This window comes from Strongylocentrotus purpuratus, unplaced genomic scaffold (assembly GCF_000002235.5).
Source record: "Strongylocentrotus purpuratus isolate Spur 01 unplaced genomic scaffold, Spur_5.0 spur5_scaffold_21, whole genome shotgun sequence".
In the NCBI taxonomy this organism is placed as follows: Eukaryota; Metazoa; Echinodermata; class Echinoidea; order Camarodonta; family Strongylocentrotidae; genus Strongylocentrotus; species Strongylocentrotus purpuratus.
In genome coordinates, this window is record NW_022145607.1 from 14,718,206 (window position 1) to 14,738,060 (window position 19,855).

Below are 19,855 nucleotides of genomic sequence, written 5' to 3' on the forward strand. Positions count from 1 at the left end.
CAACCGAGTTGTGCAATTTTATTACTAAACAACTGTTGTTTAAAAGGTTTTCTAATTTTTAAACAACTAAGTGTTCAAAATGTAAACAACCTTAATTTGTTTAATTTTTAAACAACGTTGAGCGATTCACCGGTTAACTCGGGGTTGTTTAAAATTTTAAACAACTTGTTTATTTTTTTTCTAACAGTGTAATGCAATATAATAAAACAATAATATAGCCCGGTGCACATTGCACGACTAGAGAAATGGTAATTAGATTAGTTGTAGAAATCTATTTTTTTTAAGTTTTATGATGATTTTTTTTTGATTTTATTGATTTTATTTCGATTATTAAGATTTAACAGGTTCATATCAAATACTGTTGTGAATTCTTCCAAAATCAGATAGCAGTCGGCTACTCCCACCCCTCCCCCCTCTCTCTCTCTCTTCTCCCTCCCCCACGCACGTCGAGTGGTAAATACCCACCCCCAAAAAAGTGTTTGAAATCAGGCCAGAAAAAAAGACATTTGGCTACCTCCCGCACCATTTTCCGAGTAAAACCGGTGCCAACCCATTATATTCCAATGCCTGCCCCTTACAGTTTATGGACAGGGAAACACAATTGCAACAAAACCTGATAGGATTCCGGTTTTCTAGGTACTTTTCAGGACAAACAAGAGTGTCAGAACAAAATTCGATATAATATACTTACGTCTAAGCTATCCATGGTCTCCTGCAACCATCCACCAAGCTCACACAGAGAGATAGAATCAAGACGCTGTAAAAAGAAGAAGATTGGGCGATTGATTCATTGATTGATTGGTTGACAGTATCGTTGAATAATATGTCTAATGGTTGGTTGATTGATTTAATAGTTGACTGACTGGTTGGTTGAAAGATTGCCTATTAGTTTAATTGACTGACTATTTATTGATTAGTTGATTGATTGATCGATCGAGTGATTGACTGATTGATTGTTTAATTGATTGATTATTTGATTGACTGATTGATTGGCTATTTGTTTGCTTTGAATTGTTGTTTGGTTGATTAGTTGTTGATTGATTGATTGGGTTTTTCCAAAATGTTTATTAAGACTTTAAAAAAATTTACGTTGTTTTGCTGTTTTTGTTTTAATGATATCAATAAAATCGTTCATTAAGGAGCGCTTACCCAAACAAAATAAGAATGTGAACAAAATATATAATTCGCATTAAGTTACTGAGGTTGAAGGGATCCTTTGAAAGAGCCGAGACAGTTAAATTCTCTGATGAAAAGTGGAATATTGTTCCATGTTTTCCGAAGCCACTATAAAACGTTTTACGATTAATGAGATCCTAGATTTGGGGATAATTAGCTCATATTTGTAAGTAATGTTGTTGAGCGTAGGGGTGAAGGTGTTAATTAATTTTGTTCAGCTTTGCTTTGGTCTGTCTTACATGTGCTTCCTTCATTCCAGCCACTTCGGTCGGGTTCTTCTGTGACTTGATAAGGAGGATAGGTGACGCCTCAATGTAAGCCTTGTCCTGAAACACATCAACAAAAAATAGATGGAAATTAGGATGGGATAGACACATGAGCAAAAGGTGACAGGATAATAATAGTAATACAAGTTGCAATTCATATAGCGCCCTTCCACTTGATGATAAGTGCATAAATATGCCATCCACGAATCAGTGTTAGTGTGTGAATAAACAATTAGTGACACCGTGAATTCGATGAAAATACATGATTATAGATATTTTAAAAAAATTAAATTTTGTATGAATTGTTCTATATACTGTTGGTAATGATTTCAGTTGAGGAGGGAGTCTGTTCCAGAGTTCATATTAAATGCACTTACCATCCACTCTCTAATAGGAGTCAATTTTATTATCATTATTGTTGAGTAGAAGTAGTAGTACTAGTAGTAGTAGTTGTAGTAGTAGTAGTAGTAGTAATAGTAGTAGTAGTAGTAGTAGTAGTAGTAGTAGTAGTACATGTAGTAGTGGTAGTGGTAGTTGTAGTAGTAGTAGTAGTAGTAGTAGTAGTAGTAGTAATTTTAGTAGTAGTAGTAGAAGTAGTATAGTAGTAGTAGTAGTAGTAGCAGTAGTAGTATTTTACGATTACACATATTAGTATTATAACTATTAACATTAATGATTAGGCCTATCATAATAAAATTATTATTATTATCACTAATATTATTCGCAATAATAATTTTTATTTTTTAAAATAATTATTACGATCATTATCGTACCTCTGGAATTGAGGTGTAGATGAAATAACTTGAAATGTCGCTGAACCAGATCTTTTCGTTATCACCATTAGCTAGGGTAGGCAGCTCCGTGGCAAACAGATCGTAGTCCTTCACAGTAGCGCATACTATAGGGCAAACAGATAGATGCCAAATTGTCATTAAATCATAATACGGGTGCTGTTTGAGATTTAGAAGGAACTGGTTAGTATCAAGATACATCATATGACACATTATTAAGAACGAAATGAACCTTGTGGATTCCTATACAAAAAACAACATTCGTGCGGATCAGGGTAGTCCTTCTAAAAAATGGTAACTAATTATCAAACTAACTAACTATCTAACCAACCAGCTAACTAACTAAATAAATAGATCAACTGAAGAACAACAAATCTATAATTAAATGTATGATTTTGAAGCAAAAATGGTACAGGAATATACAACTTTCATTGGCTGGGGTAATCATAACATGAAGTTCCAACCTTCGATAAAGATTGGCAAGTTTAATTCTGTAAATAAGAGAGGGGGATCACACGGTGCATTGTATGGTAAATTTATAACATTGTTTTACTTTGCGTTTAACGTGCGATTATAAAATACGCTTACAAAACAGTAGTAATATTACACAGAACACGGTCGCGAAGGCTTTCGAAACTCAACTCAATGCAATTCCAGTAGCATTATTATTATTAATGACGTATTCCATAATCCGAACATGATTTTATATGGGATATACAATTGGGTTGTGAATAGGCCTTGAGGTGATTTGCCGAAAGGCTCTGCGATCATTTAAAAGTCTCAGTTCTATGTGAATATTATCTTAAGCTATGGTCACAAATCAGAGCGGCGACCGACCGATTAGTAGCCTGCTCGGTCGCCGCTGGAATTTAGGCATCGCCCAGCGATTTTTTGGGGGAGAAGTTGAGCAGGCTGTAGAGCCCCAGCGATGCCTGGGCGGCGCCCTGTCGATTTCCCGTCGGTCGCCGGTCGATTTTAGGTCAAAACTGGGCGAAATCGCGGAGCTTTTCCGCGCATTGTCCCGGCAGTGACCGACCGGTGACCCACCGATTCCCTAGCAGTCTCCCACCGGTCGCCGGCTGATTTTAAAGATATTGCACGGCGGCCGGCCAGTGATCGACGGGGCTCCAAAATACGCTCGGTGCCCGGCCGTTCACCGCCCGAGCACCGAACTAATATAGCGTTCGCCGCCGAGCGATTTAGGTCCAAAATCGAAGCCGCTAGGTCAAAGACCGCCGACCGATTTCGGACTCGCCGCCCAGTGACCTACGGATCTCCAAGTGGCGACCGAGCGGCGACTGCTCGACAGCCTTTGACCTAGCGGCTTCGATTTTTGACCTACATCGCTTGACGGTGAACGCTCGACTAGGTCGTCGCCCGGGCGGCGACCGCCCGGTCACCGAGCGTAGTCTGGGCGGCGAGTGAAAATGAGCAGGCGCCGCCCGAATTTTAACTCCGCGCTTAAACTTCAGCAGCGACCGACCGATGCCTTAAAAACAAGCGGTGCCTGGGCGGCCGCCGCTCGGTGGCCGGGCAAAATTGGCCCAAAACTCGCCGCTCTGCCGCCGGGCAGGCTACTTTTGGGTAATGTGACCATAGCAAAACGGTCACACAGGGAGGTATTCCGAGTAAGAGTACAGCTCCCCCCCCAAAAAAAAAAAAAAAAAAATGAAAAAAAATGAAGAAAAAAAATGAAAAAAATAAAAATAAATAAATAAATAAAACAAAATGAAAAAAATAAAATAATAATAATAATAATAATAATAATAAAATAAAATTAAAAATAAATAAATAAATAAATAAATAAATAAATAAAATAAATACACAAAATATTAAATTAAAAAAATAACAATTCCTCTTCAAGTCTTACTGTCAGTGCCGCAACTGTCAACGTTCAAGTGTGTCCGGACTGCAGAAACGGCATCAATTCTTCCAGCTTTGTCATAAGCGTAGAGCCTACAGAACGAATTTTGATTAAACACATGACATAATTATAACATACTTTTTGTTTTAAAGTACCATGAGCGCAGAGAATGAACGGGCCCTGTTTTTACTACAACTCTACAACTATTGAGAAGAAGAAACAAAAGGGGAGCTATCTCTCTTTTTCTCTCTTTCTCTCCCACTCTCTCTGTCTCTCTTTCTTATTTTCTCGTTTTATCTCTTTGTTATGTTAAGCCATATCAGGACAATTATCCCCGGAAAACTACCCCCCCCCTTTCAAGGACAAGGGGGTAATTTTCCTCGGGGGTGGTTGTCCACGGGGACCGGTAATTTTCCACGGGGGGATTTTCCGGGGGGGGGGGTAATCGTCCTTGGGGGGATTGTCCCGCTGGTAATTGCCCGGGAGGTAATTGTCCCGCTGGTAATTGTCCGGGAGGTAATTGCCCAGGGGGTAATAAAACCGACATTTTGCAATGAAATAAACACAAACTGACAACTATGCGATGTATCTTGCGAGGTCCCCTCCCAGTGGCTTATACTAAAAAACTTTAGAAATCTATATTTTCCCTGAAGAACATTTCCAATCATACCTTTACTCTAAACAAAATGCAACTATGTTTGTATACAACCCTTCTATTCTGTCAACACAAAATAAGAAAATGAAAGGTTATGAATAGTTATGTACTGAGTAGATTGGAGAGGAGTTCGCAGTATACGTCACAGTGTTGCCAATTTGTTTTTCACAGATGACAACTTCAACATTTCATAACTTTCCTATTTTTAATTGGAAATTTCTCAAACATTCACTAATAATACTATTTAATACTATTCCCTATTGTAGTATTTGTCGTAGGGTTATATAACCGTTATAGTTTTCATCGGTAGACTCTATTTATCATATGAATATAACCATTTTTTTCTTTTTAGCATTCAAAAAATGATAATAAATTTACTTACCTGACGTCGTTCAATTCAACGACGGCGTATGCAATGAACATAGGATTGTAGGGGATATCCTCCCCACGCATGTTGAATAGCCCTAGAGAAACGGGGGACAAAAGTAGGGGGAAAAAGCAAGAGAAAATATAAAAAGCCTGGTGTAAATAAATACGTCAATTAAAGTTCGGAAACTTTGGTGTTAAAGATAAAAGCATGTACCTCACTGTTTACCCTCTCTAAATGTAAGAGAGTGGAAATCCATTCTTTTAGGGGTCATATTAGAATCTTTCTTTTTGGGGGAATGGAAATCCACGCCAACAAAATTGTTGAATGCCATGTACAAGGAATAAATGCAAACCACTATTTAGGTCGGAGTGGATTCCACTATAGTCTGGAGTGGAGTCAAGTCTAACTCCTTTAACAAAATCGTTTTCCACTCCTCCCCAAATTCGCGAGAAAAAAAAATTGGTGACATAATTTCAGTTAAAATTTAGCATAGTGTGAAAGAGGATATCATTCAAGACACATTTTTGTCAAATTCCCACCCCCCCCCCTCCCCAAAAAATAAAATAAAAAATAAATAGATAAATAAAAAAAAAACATATAAACAAAATACATAATTCAGATTTTGTGTTGTAGCCTACGCAAAACACCTTAACTTTGTATTATTTCGTGAATATTTGAGTTCAAACACATTTTTTTTTTAATCCTTGCAGAAATGTGCCTTAAATGAAACCCTCTTTCACATTTATGATACAATTTAAATAAAATTTGACCATCAATCTAGGGGGCTCCCAACTCTTTAGAGGGGCTTTAAACGGGGATCTGCCACTTTCAAACGATCCCTTAAAACATACTTCTTCCCTCAGTAATTTAATATGAGTTTAATATTTATCTTCACATTCTGTTATTTTGCAAGCGCTTTGGTCCATTTTGTTGATAGCGCTCTTAAAAGACGGTTACGAATTAAGTGTGGCATATGTGTGAGACCACCAACGAAAACCTTTGTTGGCATTGAATAATAGGAATAAATTGAATTGAGAGAATCCGTTCAGATTCCTAACTCGGTTTCTTTCTTTTGACAAACTCAGAGGTCGTCAACAAAAAATAACATCGATGTACATACAAAAAATAGCATTTAATGTTGTACTGCCTGTTGTCCTTGGGGTGCTTTAAAGATTACACGACCGCGAAGACTTTCGAAAAATCAAGTCAATAGTGATTTCCATATCTTATTGTACATCCCATATAAATTATATTCAGATTACGTAATTAATTACGTAAGGAATCGGACGAGGCTTTGGAAACCGGTTTAAATAAGTCTATTTTTCGAAAGGCGTTGCGATCATGGGGCATTGCGATCATGGGGCATATCGTATAAATGTGGATACACGTGAATTACTTACACGCGACTTCATCAAGTTTGGGGACGATGAGTTTAGTAGCTCCAGCTCTAGTCATCTCCGCCCTGATATCCGTTATCTTATCTTCCCACGACATCCCTGAAACACGTAGAGAAAGACATGGCAGTTTAGATATTAGTACATACATTAATAAGATGTTAAAGAGTAGTTTTACAACCCAACCTATTTATAATCAATGAGTAAAATGTTTGTAACGGAGAATTATGTGTCCAGCAAAATTTGGACATTTTTTGTTACCCAACTTGAGCAGTATGTTGATAATTTCAAGTAATTATTCTTCATTTTGACCGTAGTTGGACATTACACTGGTTGAGTAAAAATATTTTCAAAAAAAGGTCCAGAGTTGGAAGGACATATAGTTGCCATCCCGCTGTGCAAATCATTATCCAATATTTGTAGAGTGCACCGGTCCTAATGGTGGCCGTTGATCCTGCACAACTAGCGTAACAACGACTACCAAAAGACAATATTTCCTTCATAGTAATGAAGAAATCGAATCGCGATTATTTGGCTGAGCGTTTTGCGTGCGAACAAAGGGAGATAACAGCGCTTTCATCCCGAACATGAACGGTGGCCGAAAAAAGGGGAAATTCGATTTGCGATCCAAATCTCACTAAATTTTGTGTGTGTATATCTTTGCCTCTAGGCGCGTCAAATATTGCGCCAGCCGCTGACACAGTCGTGCGCCATGCAACTGACGGAACGTGTATTACCAGAGTACTCTGTATCAAGGACAAGTAGGGGCATGTCCGGGTAGCCGGGCTGTGTGCCGAGAGCATTCCAGGTCAAATCCACGAGGTTGGCTGCTGCGTTAGCTACCATAGTCAGGTTACGACCAGACTCTTCCAGCGAACTCAAGTAACTCTGAACCGTGCCTGGTTAATGAGAGGAGGAGAAGAAGGAGAAGAGAAAATCAAAATGAAGGTGTTCTACTGGTTGGAAGATACATGGTCTAGCGACAATTGCTCTGTGGTCAATATTGTGCACTAATTGAGTATGTTCATTTCAAACCCTTGACCAATCACTATCCGGAACCAAGCCCAAAGTCCAATTTCAACCATAAACCTTTGACATCCTTGCCAAATTAGTATCGTTGCACAGAAGGCCCCGGAGATGACAGTTGTTATCGCTGGGAAAGTTAGAAATAATCTATAATAATGAAGGAAATAATATTTTCCATCTTTAAGAGAGGACTCAAAATGAATATCATGGATTATCGTTCTCAAAAACTAATGCAAGAAGTTTATTTCCCTTCATTTTATTTATTCAACCATTTAAAAATCCCACATAAAATATAATTGTATACAAAGTAATACAGGTTAGGAGCCCAACAGAAGCAAAAGTTTGTAAACAGGGCCCCTTGAGTGAAAGCACACAACAATTAATTTCAAACTTTGTAGGCTACAAGATATCTTATGAAAACGAAAGAAACCTCCCACGAGAAAGAAGGGTTCAAAGTTATATTATGTGATAGATTATCGTTTCAAATGTGAACGTTACTACCTTTAAGCCTAAAATGTTTCTACAAGCAAAACCTTCATCAATTTCTCTCAAACTACATAGCACGCAAAAGATTGTGTAAAAAGCAAGGTTTTTAGTACAAAATGCACTTTGTGATAGATTATCGTGTCAAGAGTAATCGCATTTCCCCATAGTTGTATAGTAAGCAAATAACTACCGTTGCTGAAGGTGATGGGATAAAATAACACTTCCGAGGCGATCTGGATGTAGCTATCTTTCCGAAGCGAAGATGAGGAAAGATAGCGTATACATTCTGATCGACGAGGAAGTGATAGTTTGCCATCGCCTGAAACCAAAAGGTGATTATTTGCTTTATATTCCACATACATCTAAAACAATTTAACTACAAAAAGAAAAGGACGTGTATGCATCTACATGAAAGACACCAGGCCCAAACTACACCAAAAAAGTTAAAAGTTTAACCCAACCCCTTGAGGGTACGATGCGCGCATGTGTTTGCTTTAATTGAGCTCATTGGTAATGCGCGCTTAATTACGCATGTTTTAGTGTGCTTTTGGATAATCTTCAGTGAAAGTGCGTTGCCCTGTGTAGATAGTACCTCTTTCTTCAGTGAAAGTGCGTTGCACTGTGTAGATAGTAGTACTATCTACACAGTGTAACGAACTTTTTGCTTCTCCCATCAATAATGGGCGAACTATCTTTCATCACGTGATTTACTTTTGACGATTCGTAGAGCAAGATTGGAATATAATAAAAACTATTTCAGTGTTGTCAACTTCAAATTGTTTTACAGGATAGGCTACTAGAGCGTTAATTCATGTAACAACAAAACAATTTCGTGTTTTAGTTTGAGAGTTTATGAACCTCGTGATTGATTAGAAACTTCGAGGATAATCATTGTTTTTCCCATTTTGGGGTAAGACTAAAAAGTGCCCAGGTGTATACCTTAAAAAAATATATACAGTACATGGGATATTTTTTCATGTGTGTTCCGAGTCTTTGGTAAAACACATTAGGGAGGATAAAACAATGAAAGGATTCTGAAAGATTCTGAATAAAACTTTAACAATTAAAACATTTACTATAATTCAATTTGCTCGCTATTCTAAATTGTGTATAGGTTCGTACTTTTTCCACATATAATTATGCTGACCTGATTCGGGGAGGTGGGGAGGGGGTCGTAGTTGTATTTCATTTGTTAATATCTTATCATTTGTTAGGTTCGCTTTTCCGCTAAGTCCATGATGTTTGGAAGGGGATAAGAAGACGAGTTGTGTCCAAAGTCTAGACGGAGGACTATTTCAGTTACTTACTTATGGACATGAGTCTCGGGTCGTAGCCAATCATAGCTCCTTCGGGTAAGTCGGCCCCCATGGTAGCATCGATGCTGTCACTAATCAGCCATTCAGTTGTGCTGGGAACTCCTACCTCGCCTGATATCGAAGAAGGACAGGGGAGAGTGGGAGAAGGAGAGTTATGCAATGAAAGAGAGATACAGAGAGAGAAAGAGAGAAAAAGAGAGAGAGAAAGAAGGAGAGAGACAGAGGAGAAGCAGGGTTGGGGCGGAGGGTGTTAGGATGAGAGGAGAGAGGGTGAGAGAGAGTGGGAAAGGGTGAGAGAGTGCGAGAGAGATATGAGATAGAGAGAGAGAGAGAGAGAGAGATAGAGAGAGAGGGGGGAGGGTAAGGGGCAGAGTAGTATGTGAAAGTGAGAGTAAGAGTAACATAAATACTAATTCAAGAGCACAGTAAGTTCATAAAACAAGTAAACAGGGAAAAGGATGAGTTCTGGTTAAAAGTGAAAGAAAAAATGTTTTGTAAGCTGTCTCATTTTTATTGTATAAAATTAGAAAGGGATTGTTCTTCAAATGCCGTTGGCTATAGATGTGTGTTCCAACTATATTTGGTCGATTTTTCAAAATCTTGATGATTTGAAAAATACCTCAGCAAGGACATAACTTATGTTTCCATATAATATTATACAGATAATTTACCTTTCTCACAATTTGTTTTCTCACATTAAATTTCATGACCGGAAGTCTACTTTATATGCTACTCAAATAATATCCCTGTGCCACGTTTTTTTTTATTACGAAATAGTTATTGAAAAGGCTTCAAGATTATTTAATTGTTTCCAGTCCAAGATTAATTTACACCAATGTGGAAAGGGTTGTAATAGAGCTAATCAAGACTGAAAACGCAAAGTTTTAACATTTAAAACATTGGTTCGAATCTTATAAGATGGGACGAGAAGAACAGACGAGAAGGGGCTTGCAATAGGAAAAGAGGAAGGAATCATTAAAGGGCTCTCAATTTGCCTTACCGCTCTTCATGAGCATCCAGTCACAGATCATCTCCCGTTCAGCTTGGATGAAATAGCGTCCGTCAGTCCACACAGCAGCCAGCGTGCTGGTAACCACAGCCAGACCTAGAATAAGAAAAGAGCATGGGTGGAGGTACTGATATTCTGGTATTGGCGGGAAAACATGTATCGAATAGTTTACTAGTTTAAGAAATGTACTCTGAATGTTGAAGACTACACGCTGGTAACCGGATTCGACAACAAAAAACATATTAAACATATTAACTAGTTTAAGCAGAAGGGGGGGGGGGGGGGATTAGAGTATGGTTTCTTACCTGCCGATCCTGAGAAGCCACTGATATAGGGACGTCTTGCGTCAGGTGCAGCGATGTACTCACTCTGGAGGGAGAAAGATGATTATATTTGTTAGTTTCATTTTCCGGAAAAATCTAAACAAAATTAGATTGTATTAAACCTCTGGTCATGACATTCAATTAAAGAAAAAAAAATGTTGTAAGTTTGGGTTTTAAATCATATACAATTGCACAAAATCTTGCTAGAAACCAGCCATTCTGACAAGCGACTTGGAAGGAATATAATATAATCTTTCGAGATGAGCTGCTCTTACATACAAACGAATAAGATGTTAACCAACTCCAGAATACCAAACAACGTCCTTTACAACCATAAATGAGTTGCAAATCTTTTATATGCGAAAGGTCTCTGTGGGCCTAAATCTCTATTTCTCCTTTTTTGTATATGGATTGTCATACAAGATTTATTTGATCAGATAACAGAAATGAAAGAATGAACCTAGTACCTGACCTATCCCGCTCTGATACGTCCAAGCTTACTGGCTCGATGAACGCGTGATGTGTACTTCAAATATTCATAAAATCATTGTAACAACGTCTATACTTAAAGTCAAATCTCCAACCCCACAAAACTGATTGGATCATTTTCATTGTTACGTTATATTTATTCTCGGGATCCTACATAAACAATTTCATGATTTCGAACTTACTTTGTCAACAATGTTCCTCATTGTACAAACGATTGATATGAAATCTAATACATTCGAATCAATCAATCAATAGCCTTTAATCATAGGTGATATATGGTAGTGTGACCATAATTCATGGTCGAACTATTCGACCTATAAAGTTAATACACATTTCCATATCTCACAAAAGTCGGTAAGATTTTGATAATCTGATACCATCAATTAAAAGAGGAACCTAAATAACCCGGATGAAGATATCATTTTTCTTTGACATTGGGTGTGGAATCTTGAAAATATTGACAAAAGATCCGCAAATTATTTGCATCCGCTCAACAACAAAAAATATTGACAAAGGTCTAGGATTTTCATATCGAGAGAAAATGTCATTAAAATTGTAAGTAAAAATTGACAACAATTGATTGGTTGATAATTGGCTTCAAAATTCTGCAACTAACTTATATTTTGATGGATCAATATTTTCATAAATCAGCTGTAAACTCTCGTGCGCGAATTTAGGTCTCTTTTTTAAAGACTCTTTCGTCAGTTACAGCGCATTTCGATCTGACATCGCGATATATCCGAAATTCTTCGACAATAAATTCTTGTTGCACCAATTTGTTGTCAAAAAGTTTGCCGTCCATCTTTAAACAATTGAAATGAATAGATCTATGTAGAATATGAGAAATCATGGATCGAATATTAAATTGCTAACATTTGTTTAAATCTCCACGATTTTTGATCATTCCATCATACTTACGCCGTGGGCGTCTTCACTAGGTACAATGTAGGCGTCGTAGCCATACTGTGTCATGTATTCTCTGATCTTAGCCAGCTGTGCTGTGGTGTCAACTATAGTGTCTGGATAATCCTGTGGGAGAACATAATCAAAACGAAAAATGATTTAATATTAAAAGAAATGAAAGGATAACAATTAAAATGATTATCTATTAGTAGTTGAGTACCTGTAGTACTACAATTGCTGCCGCTGCTTCTGGTACAGTCTGTGAATACCTTTACTAAACAAAGGAAGTCGACGACTAATACTAGTACTGACACTAATACTACTGTACGTCGATGGCAACTACTACTGCTGCTGCTGCTGCTACTATTATACCATACTTCTGGTGCTGATGCTATTCATATTACTACTATATTACTACTAAGATTACTATTACTGTTATTACTATTAAAATTAATGTTATAAATACCATTCTTATAATTTGTGTATTAATATATTATTAATATTACTATTATTATAACAATTACTATAACTATTGATATTAGCACTACTATTACTATCTCTACTACTACCATTACTGTTGCTTTTACTTTTAGTACTACTATTATTATTTCTACTTTTACTACCCTGACTGATTCTACTATTAGTATTACTACTACCCCAAACATTCTAACTAACAATTCTTTTCTGAATTTCGATTATGCCACAGTATGCCTAATATGCCACTTTCTAAGTACCTTTCTCTGTTTCATTTTATTCATGAGCAGTTCAGTTTGTCTGTGTTGTTCAAGTCCACATTTTGGTAACCTAAAACTACTACGGCGGCATAGTACCAACATTTGTCAGAATTGAAAAGTGCCCTTTCTCTAATGGCACAACATTTGGTTCATGTGTAAAATGATGCATACTGAACTATAATAGAAATAGGGGCACTTCATAAAACGAATATAGGGTATTTTGTTAAGGTAAATTTTCATTGGAAAATGTGCTCAAATGGATAAGTCGAGCACCTAGATATTCGGACCCTGCATGTATAAAAGAAAGCCCCAACTAGAATTATGTGAAGGCGTTTTTTTTTTCTTCTCAACTTGCAGATCTTCCAGATGGACAGATAAAAATAGGGGCTTAATCATTGAAGGAAAACAAAAGTTTTCAATGATTTTTTTCTGTGTTTGCTTTGATACATACCGGCGGTGAAGCAGAACAGTCTCGTTCACCAACAGCTCGCCTTTCTCGAGATTTGGCTCTGCCACGGACGAGAGAAACCTCATCGACGTCGTACATTGCGATCGGTTCTGCCCAGCATGGTGACAGAACTATGGATATGAGAGAGAGAGGGAGAGAGAGAGAGAGAGAGAGAGAGAGAGATAATGAGAGAGAGAGAGAGATAATGGGAGAGAGGGAGAGAGATAGTGAGACAGAGAGAGAGAGAGAGGGGGGGGGGGGGAGCGTAGCCTATCCAAGGGGCACACGCCCCTGCCCGGCAAATCCCAATCTAGAATACCTTAGGCCTAAAACGTATATGCCACTAAGTGATAGTGCCCTAAAGCATTCATACTCCGAAGCAGGCGCGTACGCAGGATTTTTTCAAGGGGGGGGGGGGGGGTTAACATTTATAAATCGGGCCGAAAATTTCGCTAACGACTCAGCCAGCCGCTGGATAAGCGGGGGGGGGGGGGGTGGAAGAGGACACTTTTTTTTGGTCCCAACAAAAATCGCAACGACTCAGCCGAACGCTGAATAAGCGGGGACGGGGGGGGGGGGGGGGGGGGGGGGGGGTAAGGTCATCTTTTTAGGTCAGCCATGGGAATGATTTTTTATTTATTTTTTATTTTTTTATTTTTTAATATTAAAAAGGGGGTTTTAGGGGGTGATGGGGGGGGGGGGGGGGTTACACAAAAAAAATACCAACGGGGGGATTTAACCCCCAAACTCCCCCGCCCCCCTGTGTACACGCCTGCTCCGAAGTCACCTCAACTGTGACGGCCCTTGTCCTTTTCTTTTTCTTTTTTCTTTTTCTTCTTCCTTTTCTCTTTTTCTTTTTTTCTTCTTCTCCTTCTTCTTAGACGACCATAATCAAATATCTGCTACTCATAACTTAAGTTTGTAATAACGAGTAAGGAAGAAACAAACACAAATAGAACAATTTGTCAGTGAAGACGGGAAAGGAGACAAAATATGGAGACAAAACAGGTTATTACAATGTTATGAAGATAACCTCCGCCCCCCTTTTTTTTCTTCCAAAAAATCTAAAAATTCAACGAAAGTGCTTTAATATTACTGGCAAAGGTTCAACAAGTCCTCTGTGGGTCATGATGATATAAACTCTGTTTCGTTGACAATCAACCGTAGACGAAAAACTTCATGCATGGCTGATTGTCAACGAAACGGAGTTAAGTCTTTTGTCAATTCTGCTTGTTACTACGGCAGGCAGCCAGTAAAAACGAATTCGTTAGATAAAATTATGGAAATGCAACCACTAATATAAACAAACATAACTTTGTCATTCCTTGCTCATTTTTCCTGATTGAGGTGTCATATGAAAGGGTAGAAACTAAACTTTCTAGAAATGGGATTTTCTTTTTGAAATTCAGATACCGTCCGCCAAATGACTTTTTGGTTTCCTCTCTTCAAATTGATTTGAATCACTCATGCGTGAAATATGAATTATATGAGTTTCATCAAATGAAAGAGGAGGATCTGAGCTTTACAAATGTGTGTCATTTATCAATTAGAATTGTGATTAAGTTATTATAAACCTTACACAATTATCGGTTTCGGTTTTTTGGGACGCACTGTATATACGAAAATGGATAGTATAGAAAGCCCTTTGGCATGTTTGGAGTAAGTTGACACAGCAAGCATTCTGGTTCTAAAGGTCCCCCGTACGTATAAACAATTCGGAATTCTGTCAACTTTGAGGTGATCGCGTTTAGTTGAGCTTTCCGCCATATTTGCTAAGGCCTTTGTGAAGTCCAATACTTTGGGCATCTGGGATTAATCAAGGTATTTCCTTTAAATCAGGGAACCGCCCCTTAAAGGATACTCTATACATTGCCTCGTTATTTACCCAATAGCATAGCATAGGCAATTAGGCATATCTAACGAATCGGTAAATTGGAGGTTTATGGCAATATAAGAGTGCTAAAAAGGAGGGGTGGGACAACTTGGGCTCCCATATAGCCATGTATGCGTTCAGCCATCTTGAGATGAGTGATTTCAGTTGCTTTGTTGTTTTGCGATGTAAATATACGTGGAATTTATGTAAGGAGCATTACTAGCCCTGTATTGTCTCTGGGCCTATGCACACAAAGAATATAGTTGTACATGAATATTGATTTAGATGTACGTAAGATATGAACATATTGTTTTTAAGTATGAACATGACTACGGAGCGCGTACAGAAGAGTGTGGTAAACAAGTAGTTGTTACGAGCACATTCATAAAATGAGTTCACAAGTCATCGTACAAGAACAAAACAGAAGTTTTGTTCACTTTCTTCAAAATAGCTAGATGATTATAGTAAAACTATCGTGTGAAATATCTTCAAAATATTTCAATATGGTCTTTAAATTTTAAGTTAACTTTCATCGCAGCCAGTGGCCAAATTTGACAATTTGTTTACAGAGTTAGAATCGAAAATGTACGTTTCAAGTGTAAATTCATAAAATAAGTACAAACATAACCGTACAACGGAACTCTTTGCTCGAACAACGCCTGAAATAACAATAGTTTTAATGAGAACTAAAACACTGTTAAATAAAACAGGGTGGAAGGATATACCCTGAATACTCTGGCAATGATATCAGTGCGCGTTATCCTATCTAAGTTTAAATCTTTAGAGATCGCCTAAAATAAACAGAAAAAATTCTGTATATATGGTATCCGCCCCTTTTAGTCAACACTAAAACAAAACACCAGACAAGTCGTGCCTGTCGCCAAATATATAAGTTCTCTTTTCAGTATTAAAGCACGTTTACGAATTGTCAAGTCCTTCATGTTATATCAGATAAAAGATGACCCTGTACAGCGTGTTTGAATGGCTACAGTATATTACACTTCAGTCACTGTCATGTGCCATTGCGTCATTTCACAAATAAAAACATGAGTTGAACGCGTTGCGTGAATACTAGTGTCATGGACTCTAGAATTCACCTCTTGCTTTGAAGGTGTCACATTTAAGACAAACATTCGAGGTTTATATTCACTCCCACATTGCCCCTCCACACAATATGAATAAGGTGGCCACTGTAAGGTTGGACCATGAAGCAAGCATTCTAAACATCAAAATATATCAAATGAGGGACCGAAACGAAAATTCCTTTTAATTTTCATTTTATATATTGAGTATATTAAGAATTGTTGGGATCATAAGAGTAAACAAAATGCTACTTTACACATTACTTTCTAAAAAGATACATGGTTAGAGCTTCGGTGTTGGTGTTCGAAAAATGAGTATTGTTTGTGTTTATTTAAAATCCTGAAAAACAAGCAAAACCCCTTTGCACAATAAATGAGTACAAGGCTTCACATGCACATCAACCGAGAGACCCACAACCTCAAAGCCTACAATATGTGAAGGGCTTGTAAATTGAGGAAAAATGTCCTTCAGCGCATTGACTTCGGCCCCAAACTTCCCAGTTACGAGGGAACTTGTCTACCACTAAGCCAATAATGCCATCACGCCTAGTCCTTTTTATGCCTATAGAAAAAGTTGTGTCAATGTTATAAATAAATATATGAAATCCAGATCGGCATTGCATGATAGCAGCCAAAGGGCGGGCAGGTTTACGTTCTTTACACCTGCCCCCCCCCCCCCCCAAAAAAAAAAACACAAGTAATCGCATGCTACGAGCGTAAGCCATCTATTAATGCGTTGTCTCAACCCCCCCCCCCCCCCCCTCCCGGAAACGTATCAACACGTCTCCACCTGTTATCAATTTAACATGGATGATTAGTCGGGGAAGGGTGTTCCTATCTAAACTCATTGATACCCTTCCGCACGATTCAACAACACCACTTATTGTAATTATAGGAGTGAATTGTTCTATCGAATTGTATTTACACATGAATACGTGATCTTTGCACCGATTGATCTATCATAGAATTAAAAATGGGACACAAACCCTCTTTCTGATGATATTTAGTAAATTATTAAATCTAAAGAAGTGTAATACAACTGTTAAACATGACACGACACGCACCGTCTCGTGTATAGTGGGCAACATATCAATGAAAGATTACAAGACCATTATGACAAAGCTCAAGTTACCTTTGATTATTGTGTCCAATGATTTGACATTAAACCATCAAGCAAAGTTAATAGTTGATCTTTGCTGTTTAATAACATCAAGTATACCTATCTAAAACGCATGAAACGTCGTTTTATTTAATGATGTTTGTAGTCCACTTGTACTTCAATACTTGGCACATATTTATATTTGTTAGAATCTTGATAACCATGCTTAGCATTTGTATCACCCAATCTATCAAAATGCAAACAAGTGATACCTTACTTCTTGCTGAGTTGACGTCTGCGGAAAATATGAAAGATTGTAAATGTGTCGAATGTCTAGGCCTACGATTTTGTTGTGTTTATTACTATTTGGTTGAACAAAAGAATTATAAGATTTATAATACAGTTGTCATATTGATGTGTGCCTTTGTATCAGGCGATAGGGTATTGATAATATATATTCCTCGGGTCGTTAGTGGCATGATTTCTTGTGACTATAGTGTCCGATCATTAATAAAAATGCAAAAGCTCTAGCGCAGTTTTGACAAGAAAAAACAATCTTTGGATGAGAGGTGTCTCTTCAACCGTTTCTCTTGTGTTAAAGATGGTTACCCGCAAGGTCACCATAGCTCACCTGATACACTACCTGAGTGGGTTCTTACGGATTACCCGCTGCAATAAGGGAGTTTACAGATAGCACATGGTACAAATGACCCGAAATATCCACAGATCTTTTACACATGGAGAATTTCCACTTTGAGCATCTTAGAATAAGAACTGCCAAAGTCCTAGATGTGCTTCATGAATACCTTTTGTTTGACCTCTTGAAAATATTACTTCCACCTGCGTATCATAGAATGTACCGTGGTGAATAAATGAATAATGTTACATAACTTTCATGAGCGCATATCCAGTATTTACCTCTGTGGGTTTTACCATTTTGGTACAAATGACCTTTATCTGCCCATGCGCAGATTGTATCTGTAAACTCCCTTATTATCTGGTGTCAGCCGATCATTAAAGCGCCTTTTTGCTCCCCTATTGCGTTTGACCTGGCACAGTTATCGAACACAATACCCCCACTCTCAAACATAACACACACCCACGCACACAATGTTTATGAGACATGTATATAAATTGAAAACATCTGTGAGCGCTGTTGTAATTGTTTACTTAACTCAGACCTCATTTATCATGAAAATATGATTGACGTGTTTTTCAGAGACCTGGCTATATCATGTAAGGGACACCATCGAAACACAACAGAGGTATATCATGTATATAATTAAATACTCGAGTTCTCTTAATAGATGTGCTGTTCTCTGTTCTCCTTTGTTGATCAAACGACCCAATGCCATATCTTGACCTATACCGTCACAGCATTACCGAGCAGCCGTGTGAACAAAATCCATTGGATCTCATAATGGCCAATTCGCCCCTGCTAATATGGATATTCAAAACGCTGCAATTGTTCATATTTATTGGTTTATAATTACGCGTGCGTGGTACATAATTTTCGCTCACAAACTTCCTTCAAATTATAAGCTTGCGATTCTCATTACCATGTTTGTGGTACGACATGGTACACGCATGATTACGTCATTGAAGCAAAATTAAGGACCAGAACCAAATTGCAATGATAAAGAACAGCAAACAAATTAATAATACTAATTAAACATAAATGTCACGTCGTCGATAGGTTAAACACATGACAACAAATTATATGATTACAAATGACAGTTATGATCATTCCTCCGATACCCCGAGATACTGTTAGACATTTATGGCTACATATCACTAGTTTAAATTAGCTAAGCGATACGATAGGGTCATTCGTATGGTACGAGTAATGCAGTCGCGAAAAGGTTCAATAACGTTTCTTGTGGCCTCGAAAAGGTTCAATTACGTATCCTTCATCACCATAAAGTTTGTGACAGGTAATCGAAGTTAAAGGAACAAGGCAAAAGTCTTTTGGCCGAAATAGTGAACAACGTTAATTTTTGTTCTTCTTTATATATGCCCCGTTATGGATGTTTCAGCCTCTAAAGGGTTCATTAACTTTTCTTCCATCACCGCGACGTTAGGAAGTTTAAGGACACAGACAGATTTTTATCGATTTATTAAATAAGCTTTACAAGAAGCTGCATCTGTTTCTCTATTTCAGGATATTCTGGCCTCTAATAGGTTCAATAAAATTGTTTAAAAAAATAGACAAAACTGAGGTCAGTTGGTCTTTTTATGTAAATTCAGCTTGACATAGATTCATATCATTTCATCCTTTATGGACATGGTGGCCTCTAATGGTTCAGTGACATAAGCGTGAAGTTCATGATTGTTACAGGAAGTTAAATGAACTGAACATAAGAAACAAGAAGGGGGTCAATTGGTCAAAAGAATGGACACTGCAGTTTGTAATATTTATTACAAATGGCCTGTAAAAAGTTGAATAACGTTCCTGTCATCGCCATTACGTTCGTGACAGTTATTAAAGGAAGTGAAATAATGTAGAAAGTAAGTTTATCGTAATACGGACAATTATATAATTATTTTTGTA

At 37.7% G+C, this 19,855-nt stretch overlaps 1 protein-coding gene across 2 annotated transcripts in view; it reads right to left on the reverse strand.

Annotated features, from left to right (window-relative positions):
• LOC589972 (xaa-Pro aminopeptidase 1) overlaps window positions 1–19,855 on the reverse strand; it is a 39,836-nt gene that overhangs the window by 11,237 nt on the left and 8,744 nt on the right. For both annotated transcript variants that reach the window (XM_030995054.1, XM_030995055.1), the window contains exons 2-13: window positions 13,254–13,381; window positions 12,084–12,194; window positions 10,659–10,722; window positions 10,345–10,449; window positions 9,336–9,455; window positions 7,254–7,415; window positions 6,523–6,618; window positions 5,135–5,216; window positions 4,104–4,189; window positions 2,216–2,340; window positions 1,416–1,502; window positions 692–757 (exon numbers count right to left, since the gene is read on the reverse strand). In XM_030995054.1, coding sequence (XP_030850914.1) covers window positions 692–757; window positions 1,416–1,502; window positions 2,216–2,340; window positions 4,104–4,189; window positions 5,135–5,216; window positions 6,523–6,618; window positions 7,254–7,415; window positions 9,336–9,455; window positions 10,345–10,449; window positions 10,659–10,722; window positions 12,084–12,194; window positions 13,254–13,381 — 1,232 coding nt within the window. The remainder of the gene's footprint in view (window positions 1–691; window positions 758–1,415; window positions 1,503–2,215; window positions 2,341–4,103; window positions 4,190–5,134; window positions 5,217–6,522; window positions 6,619–7,253; window positions 7,416–9,335; window positions 9,456–10,344; window positions 10,450–10,658; window positions 10,723–12,083; window positions 12,195–13,253; window positions 13,382–19,855) is intronic.